This window comes from Parambassis ranga, chromosome 18, assembly GCF_900634625.1.
Source record: "Parambassis ranga chromosome 18, fParRan2.1, whole genome shotgun sequence".
Taxonomy (NCBI): Eukaryota; Metazoa; Chordata; class Actinopteri; family Ambassidae; genus Parambassis; species Parambassis ranga.
In genome coordinates, this window is record NC_041038.1 from 2,408,155 (window position 1) to 2,417,978 (window position 9,824).

The window sequence follows — 9,824 nt, forward strand, 5'->3', positions numbered from 1 at the left end:
GGTTTTTTTTGTGCCCCCAATTTTCTTTCTACCTACTTTCCTCTCCCAAGGCGGAGATGGTCACTAAGCAACCAATACAACACAACACCACAGCTCTCCAACTTGGCTCTCTGCACAGTGTGCCCCTGTGGTTTCAGACAATCAAATACACCCGTGTGTGCGCTTTCATACAGAACGTGTGTGTGTGTGAGGAAAAGGTGAAAGCTATGAATACTTTCCATCTCATACGTTAGAGACAACAGTCCCTTTAGCTTTTAAGAGCTGCCTCTTGACTCGAGTGTAACATCATCTTTCATTGAGGATTTATTGCAGGGCATGCAACTTATGAACTGACATTAACAGAAAATACAAAAAAAACGAGTAAGGCCATAAATCCGTTAGGAGATATGTTTTTAATTCACTCCAGCTTGAATAAAACCAGCAGAAAGCCACCTGTAGCAAACAGAGCAAACATCAATCTAGAGGCCCACATGGTTCCTAATGCCATTCATTCATATAGTACTGTGTCATTACAGCTACAAAATTCTAGATGGCAACAAATTCCAGCCAGGTGAAACAGGAATCAAGAGGTTTCAACTTGGTCGACTGATCATTGTCTAAATATGCAAGGCTTTGTTTGGAGTGTGCTTCTCACCAACCTGTGAAAACTCTAAAGTGAAGCACACCGCACTAATGACAACATAAGCAAACCACTGCAATGTTAATATTTAATATTTGTGCTGCTGTATCCCCACTCACAAGTACAAATGTAATCTGACCATAACCTGTAGAAAAAAATAACAGTTTTCCAGATGCACCCACTAATAAGACTTTCACAGATTGTTACATACTGACAGCTAGCTGTGTAGAGAGTATACATTCAAAAAATTAGAATTATCATCACGGCTTTACAAAAATATACATTTGTGGGCATGCACAATCCGCACGGCTTGGTGCGTCTGGCACTTTAAAAAACATAAGGTAAAAACCGGAGATACGCTCGTTTTACAAAAGCAAAGCTCAAGGACACATGGCACTTACTGTAACTATAGCAGTGAGGAATCTCCGGGGCAGCGTTACAGCCACACACACGTAAACAAACACACCCACAGACGCAACTCAGATCAGAGGTTTAGAAACTGAGCTGCTTTAACACAGTCAAGGCTTTTACATCAACCTAATTTATCCAGTACAGGAAGTAAAAAATAAAAATGTCATAAGAGATTCATATTCCTGCTTGACTGAAATTTATAAATCAACGTTCACCAATTAAAGAGCAAAACTGAGAAATAATGGGTCCCCATCCACTCCTTACATACACCGCCTCTCATCACAACCTGAGTAAGGCTTTAAAGAAAATGTTGATTTGGACAACTTTGGCATATGGTTCCAATTCATATTTACCCAACAGGCATTTAAAATCTCCATACACAGAACCCTGCAGGTTGGGGACCTGGTGTGGATTTTTTTTTAAATGCAGTAAGTAGGAGGACAGTGTCTCTAAATATAGTAAACATGCATGTGATACGTGAGGACTTCTCAAAAACTGATTTGGACTATAAATGTATAAACTGGCTGTTTAAAAATGATCCAGTAATGCTGTTTTTACCCTTTAGAACCTGGTGTTTTCTCAGTGGCAAACAGAATGTGACTGACCCATAATTAGCTTTACGCACACCAAATGTTCCTGGAATAAATATCACAAGGCCGGTGTAACTCGATTTGTGTCAGCTGGCTGAACTAACTAGAGTGTCAGGCCTCCACCACCACCACCGCTGAGTTCTGGTCCTGGCTCCCCTCAGCAGCAGGGCCAAGAGGTCCGGCCCACCAGAGACTGAGGGCGTTGTCTTGCCGGGTCTCTTGCTGTGACAGCACGGCTCCACCTCCCTCCGTGTCAGAGGCCGAGTCGCCCTCGCTGTCACCGGGCCACGGGAACTGCCGCTGGCCGCTGGAGGTCGCCAGCAGTGGCATGAAGGGATGAACGCTGTGAAAGACCACAGTGAGGCAGGAGATAATGAGGAATGAGTGCAAATGATAGAGTTACTATTAGGATTAATGCATTGATGCTTGATGTTTATGGCGTGGATTTTTTAACCCTTTAACTCATCTCTCTTGCTCACAAGTAGTCCTAGCCATCGAAAGAAGAAAAAAGTGTATATATACAACTTTTTGTTATTGTACCTGATGCCGTTGGTGCAGTCCCAGTATGCCTGGAACCTGAGCTGAGGTTGCAGTAGTTCTTCGTTACCATCGGGAGGAGCTGTGTGGGTGTCCCATACAGACACCACTCCCTCTGTGTCTCCACTCAGCAGGTACCTGCCTGACCTGAACACACCCAAAACAACACAATGAAACTGACAATAAGTCACGGGTAAATGATCGGCCTCACAGCTCTGGTTAGTGACTTACGGGTCCAGGTCAAAGTAGATACGTTGGTTAGTGGACACGTTCCTCTTCAGAGAAAACACCACTTTTCCCGGCTCTCTTAGGTCCCAGCACAGGATTTCAGGATCCTAGACACAAGAGTCCATCACTTGAGCGGACATTACATTGAATACAACCCCTTCCTGCAAACTGGAAACAGAATAAGCCACAAAGAAATCTAGATATTTTTTAGTTACATGGCCTTGTATGGACTTTCAGTTCCACCATACCCTGCAGCCAAATCAACGAAACCACGTTTCAGGTCTCTGCATGCTGCTGCGTGCACCTGTGTATGTGTGTGTGTTCACCTTGCGCCCGCCAGTGTACAGGTAGTTGCCATCAGGGGAGAATAGCAGATGGGTGAGGCCTCCGTGGTGACGGGTCGGCAGCAGAGCCAGCAGGGTGCCGTCTTGGCAGGAGTAGAGGCCAGCGCAGCGGGAGTAAGAGCCACAGGCATAAACAGACTGGCAAGGGCTGAAGCCAAAGCAGGAGATGATGCCACTCTGGCCCTGCTTTTTCACTGCAGAGAGGACAAGAGAGCAGCATTTGGCAAGAGCATTTAGCCTTTTGTAATTCACAAGATACTATTTCTATTTATTTGTGCTCAAAGCTGACTTTCGCTTCACATTTGAACATATTTCACAACTACGCACACACATGCGGATCCTCTCATTTTATTTTATTTTTATCTAAATCATCTAAATCATTTTCAGTCCTACAAAAGTCTTTTGGCAGAGCTGTCACATGTATCACACATGTTTATGAGGCAGACTATACATTTCCTCATAGTTTCTCTTGACAGGGAACTGGAGGTGGCAAGAAATAAGCCAGTTGTTAGAAGGGCTGTTGCTACCTAAAGGGTAATCTGTCCTATTGTTTACCATGCCATTGTATTAAATTAAAAACAAAATTAAAGTTTAATAACTGGTTCAGTTCAGTTTAGTACATTTTTACATTTCAGCAAACTGAGGCTGGAGGTCTGAAATGTGAGACAGAGATACAGGATTCCAAGTAAACACTGAGTTCTATTTATTTTTTAGTCAGAAGTACACAATAAAAAACCTCCTTGTTACTTTGTTCAAGGAGACTTCAGCCTGTGAGATGTTGCAGCTGTCAAACTGCAACTTAATGAAAAGAAGAAACAACTGGCACAGATTTTTTGTTTGTCCCCGTTTACTTATTGTTCATCTGTGGGCTGTGTTTTTGTCTGTGAACGCCATTCTGTGTGTAAATGATTCTTTAACAGTTTGGAGCGTCCTTGAACACAGTCCCCGCTCTCAATTAGTACCACATACTTTATACAAGTCAGACTTGGTCTTCTGTTACATTTAGCCATTAGTCATCATACAAGTACTCGTGTATTTTCAGCCACTTGTCAATATTATGAATGATAATAATCATAACGTAAGTGCAGTTTAAATGGCACACCAGAGTATTACAAGATTACATCATTGTAACAAGGGAGTTAGGCAATCTGACTGTTCTGAACCACTGCGACTAGCGCCAACTCACCTACAGTGGGCCGCTCCTCACAATCTCTTCCAGGACGCTCAGTGTAAAAGACCCGAACCATTTTGTCAAAACCACAGTAGAGCTGCGCTCCATCTGGTGAGAAGCAGAGAGAATGAGCTGCCGTCAGCTCATCCAGGTGATTGTAGGGTCGGAAACTGGCCTGCACCTCCCCATAAAATGCATCCCACAGGTGGACAGGGTTGTCACGGCTACTGCTGGCTAGACTGTGGAAGGGATATCACATAACAAACAAACATATAAATACAGGAAAACAAATAAGCAAATAATAAAGACATATGGGAAAATAACTAACGGTCAGACTGTAAATTAAAGAGGAGTTAATAAATAGTGAAAGCACCCAACCGTGCCTGTTTCATATGTTACAAAAGGGCATTTTTTACAGCTAGCAAGTAACATTTCAGAGTCACACCACATAAAAAGTACACACATGCATTCAGTATATGACTATATAAAACTTACTTTTACCTGCAAAAAAATTAGGTCAATTTTGTTTCTCATACCTACAGCAACGCATCCACCTGAAACCAAATACTTAACACTGTTGTAAAACCTCATTATACAGGCATGACCACAGAACATTCTTATTGGTTCAAATCAGGGCCAAAGCCTGAGCAATGCCTTTTTAACTCTAATTATTGGGCCCTGAACAAATGCTGAAACATCACTGCGGCTCAATTAGACAAAGGAAATTAGCCCCTGCCGCTGCTGCCGTGTTCCGTTATGGCCCCTGTGAGCTGCGGCTTTCTTCCAGAGCAGGGAAATGCCCAATTATAATGCTAGACTGCTGCTAGCTTGGAGCAATGCCTAGAACTCAGTGCAACTTAACCGAGCCATAACAGGGGCCCTTATTCCCTCTCATCAGGAGGGGCATCAACAACACACAGCTCTTGGCAGACAAAGAGTTCAAGGAGCACAGGGGGAGGACTGAAAAACAAAATGACGATGTGAAAAGAGAGAAGGCGGCAGGCTGGAGACAGAACAGGTTTTGGGTAGATGGTTTTAATAATCACGACCACAATTGCCTGAGCTTTTAACAGCATTCTCTGTCCGACCACCTGGCTGCGCCCTGCAGGAGCTCCTCTCTGAGAGATGGCAGTGATCTGAAGAAGATCAACAGTATTTGCTGTCAGCTCCTACTGGTATCCTCATCCTCATGACAGGCAGGTCTTTGACTGGCTTTGGCATAACACACGCCAGCCTCTCAAGTGGCTCATTGTTCGCATGAGACGTTTGTTGAACATTTTGATGTTTACACAACTCTTATCTCCTGATGTCCAGCTCCTGACCCCCACCCTCCACCCCTCACTCAGTAAAGACTGTTGGGTGTTAGGATGGAGTGGTGCCAATGCTGGGTCATGATCAGAGGGAACTGCCAGAGGGTGGAGGTTGTAACTGGAGGATGATGGGAGCTAGGGGAAGAGGGCTATACACAGTGAAAACTGTTGGCAACTTGACCTCAGCTCGTTAGTGCGGCTGTGCTTCTCTTACCACAGACAGTTAGTGCTCACCACAGTGACGGCTGGGTGGTGCTGATGCTGGCTTTCCTTCACAGCGGGCCCAACAACACACAGTGATGTCATGATTACCACATTTTAAAAGCCAGCTAGTGCACGCCTGCACATGAAAAAAAGGAAGGGGAGATGAAAAGAGAAGTCTCAACTCAGGGAATCAGGAGGCCCTTTAGGTGTTGTCTGGACTCGGGAGTGCTGTTAGTGGGCTGAATCGCACTGAAACGCACCACGGGCCTCAAACAGCCGAGCAGATTGTGACAAGACGAAGGCCAACTCTTCACTCATAATGAGAGACATCAGAAAGCTCTTACAGCTTTTCTCCACACTGTCGGCCACTTTCCACAACAACTGCAAATACCATAAGGATCAAACAATGAGACACAGGCATATTCAACAATATGTTCTCCACTCAGTCAGTCTATTAGACACTCAAGCACAGACATTCTTACACTCAGAGAGATGCAGATTAAAACCATCACAGACTGAGAGCATGTCTGTGTAGACATCCTCAATCATTTGCTGAGTGACCTTTCATCCACTCATCTATCCAGTTTTTAAAAATAATAGAAAACAAAACTAAATATGTTTTGACTCACAAGCAAGTGTCTGGCACCAATGAGTTCATCTTAGGGTACCAGCAGTAGTCATAGATGGTGTCTCCTTCAGCCATCCTCAGCACTGGACTCTGCAACAAGAAACAGAGTTGGGCACAGAAGGACTTAGACTTAACAGTATTAAACATGTGGGCCAAATGACTGCTGGGATCCATCAGTGTGGAAGCTGACAGTAATTGGAGTAACATTTATTGTTTAAAAAAAAACATGGCAACAAGTGAGAAACAAGAGTAAAACCAGATTGTATACCCTTATCTCAAAGACTGTGAGGTCAGTGTGATGGGAAAAATTGATTATATTTCAATGATTTTTGTTCAGTGATCCCTGTCTCCCAACCTCTAATAATTACGTGACAAATGACATTGATTGCAACTGAAAATGCAGAATGTCCATTTTATTCTAACCAATAAATTCTTTTTTTTATTTCAAATGATTTTGACTAACATGAGGAAAAGTTATGTATATATAGAGTTGCTGTATAAAGAATCAATCATATTATATTTTACTAGAACACTCAATTTAAATTAATTTAAAATAAAATGTTAACTCATGTGCTATTAGGATTACACAGTTTTTGTCATAAATGAGAAGTGCTGTATATGACGGCCTGATGTGTGCTCACCATCTCTGGAAGCAGGTCCCAGTTGTAGCTGTAAATCTCTGGAGGGAGGTTGTACACACGGAGGACATTGTCTGCACTGTTAGTCAGGATACAAGAACCATCAGGTGCCCTAGTTGAGGAAAAAGAGGTAGAAAAGAATGATGACTTTGAACTGAGAACAAACTTTACATATAGGCACTGCAGTAACAGGAATAAAGATGTTTCAATCTTGTTAACAACAATGTATAACAGCTACAGATAGCTTAGTGAGAAAGACAAACATGATAATAATTATCCTTTAACATCAGCTGGAGACCTAAGGAAATAATTTTTGAACTGTAACCCTGGACATAGATATCAGTACTTATTGCCTCACATGAAATCTTATTTAAGTTTTATACTACACATATTTTGTGCAGTAACAGTAAAAAGAGTTACCATTTGCATCCTTTAAGATAATTCTCTGGGAAGTGGGAGTACTCAGTCCAGGAACCAGTCAGCATCTGAGGATTCTGGGTAAAATCTAAGCCAAGGCTGGAGACGGTACAGAGACAAAGACAAGTCCTTAGTTATAGGTTTTAAACTAGAGAAACAATAAAACACACACAGAAAATGAATTCTGCTACGTCATTCAATAACTTCACATTGCAGAAATCTTGTTGAATCAACAGTTGAGTCCTGTTATGAAATATTTCAAGGAATAGACCATTTTTTGTTAAGTCTTATCATAACTTGTTGATGAGACTGCTGTAATTCCCCTCTCTCTGGCATCTTAAAACTGTCCTGCCTTCAGCTCACCCAAAACTCTACAGCCAGGATTAAGACTGAGGCTAGGAAACATGACATTTCCCTGATCCTGGTTTGTTTACACTGGCTACTTGCTGCCTCCAGATCTAAATTTAAGTTATTAAAAGGTGTGAGAGATCTCGCCCCAAGATATTTGTGAGATCTTTCAGTGCATCCTCAGATGTGTCATAATATGCTTATTATGTATAATTTATAATATGCGTAGGTGCTCCATTTAGACACAGTCCCACAACACAATGGGTTTTTAATTACACCTCATACTTGCACAGGTGAATTCTATTGTTTTTCCTCCTCTGAAATCTATCATTATAAGGACAGACTGCGTCAAATGCCATGTTTATTCTTATTCTATTGCTTTTTGCCATCCCACTTCAGCAAAAACATAATTACAAACTGCAATGAAGAAGCAGAGCAACACAGCTCTATCACACATGGTGAAATAATTTCCTGCAGACATGAGCAGTAAGAAACTGAGATATTATTATATATTGATATTTGTTGTGTGTTGCCCCACATTAAAGTCCCACTGTATTGTGACTTTTACTTTCAAATATACCGTACTATACTTTTTTAATTGTCATGGCTTTGTACAAAAAACAACCAACAGTAATTAAACCTTAACTAACATTATTTTTGCACAGTGCATCATAACATTGCAACACTTACATGACTTCAATTTATTTAAAAAAAAAAACAAAACATATTTTATGCAAGGATCAAGCTTAAAAAAGGCACAGATGGGAGCACTAATGCAGCTCAAAATAAAAAAAAGCATCTGGTCTTTTATGAAGTTACTGTAATCTCTACACTGCAGGAGCGTTCACCAAAGCTTCTCCCATCCTTTCACAAACAGGGTCTGAACTCAACCCTGCTTCAAATAGCTCACTCGATCTTCAGTCTACCATTTCTTTCCAATGACTTTATGGACCCTGAGGTTAAAAATAAACCCTCTCCCTCTACTTACTGTTGTCCATCGCTGGGGCTGTCTGCAGATCTGTTACCATTGTGCTCCTCCTCTGGTTTCGTCTCTCCTTCCGAGCAGGCATCATGCCCTCGATCTCCATTCTGTTGGAATTCATCTTCGCCTTCCCTGATGGCTGTCACCTCTTCCCCCTCACACTGTAGTAGTTCTCCTGTAACAGCAACAGAAAGCCAATGCAATTAAGGTTTACTCTAATCTCCATTTTATCTATCTACTTTATTTAACAGCGACCGAACAATACTTTGTGCCGAGTTTTCCTGCAGCAGGTCAGTCTCTTTGGGCATTTCTTCATGCATCTTATCAGGCTGCACATCCTCTCCCACACCATGGACCTCCTCAGTCATCCTGGGCCGTTTGGCAGATGGTGGGGCTCCATCCTCTGAGGTCTCCCCTTCACCCTTAGATAGTAAAGGTGGAGCCTGATGAGGAGGCTCACTGTCGGCTTCTGAGTCTTGTCCAGCACCTGCCACACCTCCACTTTCACCACCTCCAGCTGAGTCAGACATATTTTTGTTTGTCAAGCTCTCCTGTTGAACCCTTCACTCCAAGCGTCCAAGTAGCTTGTGTCCAGCGGTTGGCTGTCAGACGTGTGTGAGGTAGGTGCTACTAGGATAGTGCTTCCTCTTGCAGTGTGGATGTTTGAGTCTGTTGGGGTACGAGGACATCACAGCACCAACCAGCCTGGTGAACAGTAAAGCAGGCAAACGTGAGCACAGCCTTGGAACATGGCAGTACATACACACACGCAAACATCAGAAATAGGCTAAAACACTAAAACAATAAAGACTGAAGGTGGAAATGTGACGATACTCTGCTGGGGGGACATGTTACTTACTCGTGTAGACACCTGTGGCTAGTCGTGACATGTCAGCGACTCCAAACTAGCATTCATGTTACTTTCGTTCAGTTAAAGCATCAAAGCAACATATTCCTCTACAAATTCGCACAAAATGTACTCCTTGCTCTGGTTATATAGTTGAAAGCGTGAAGGCAAAGTAGACAAATTCTGTTTCCTTTAACAGTCCGAAACAGACCCACCTTACTATAGCTCGCGTTAGCATTAGCCTAAGCTAACTGTGTGATGCTACATACCTGCGCTGCGGCTTGCCTGGCCTTTGGGTCTGCTCGCGGTTTAGTTAGAAACACTTTTCTCCTCGACGGCTGCACCTTTCACCGGAGAAAACAACCAACACACCAGACGAATCGACGTCCCTCTGCTTCAGGACTTTGTATTTGTATTCACGAGCTCATAACGAGAAGTTGTAAACACTGGGCGGCCATGTGTTCCAAACTATCGCGAGAGTTGCGTTGTTAACGTTTGCGTGTGTTCATGGAGGGTTGATTCTCATACAGACATAAATGTGTTAATAGAA

General features: G+C 42.7%; 1 protein-coding gene across 1 annotated transcript; it reads right to left on the reverse strand.

Annotated features, from left to right (window-relative positions):
• Positions 1-373: 373 nt before the first annotated feature.
• Positions 374-9,746, reverse strand: wrap53 (WD repeat containing, antisense to TP53). Its single transcript, XM_028429692.1, has 11 exons — positions 9,544-9,746; positions 8,693-9,132; positions 8,434-8,602; positions 7,101-7,196; positions 6,684-6,792; positions 6,044-6,132; positions 3,916-4,139; positions 2,712-2,923; positions 2,389-2,492; positions 2,161-2,304; positions 374-1,963 (listed from the first exon to the last, which is right to left on the reverse strand). Exons 2-11 carry the CDS (start codon positions 8,955-8,957, stop codon positions 1,732-1,734), a joined length of 1,644 nt encoding a protein of 547 aa, XP_028285493.1. The 5' UTR covers positions 8,958-9,132; positions 9,544-9,746; the 3' UTR covers positions 374-1,731.
• Between the last annotated feature and the right edge of the window lie 78 nt (positions 9,747-9,824).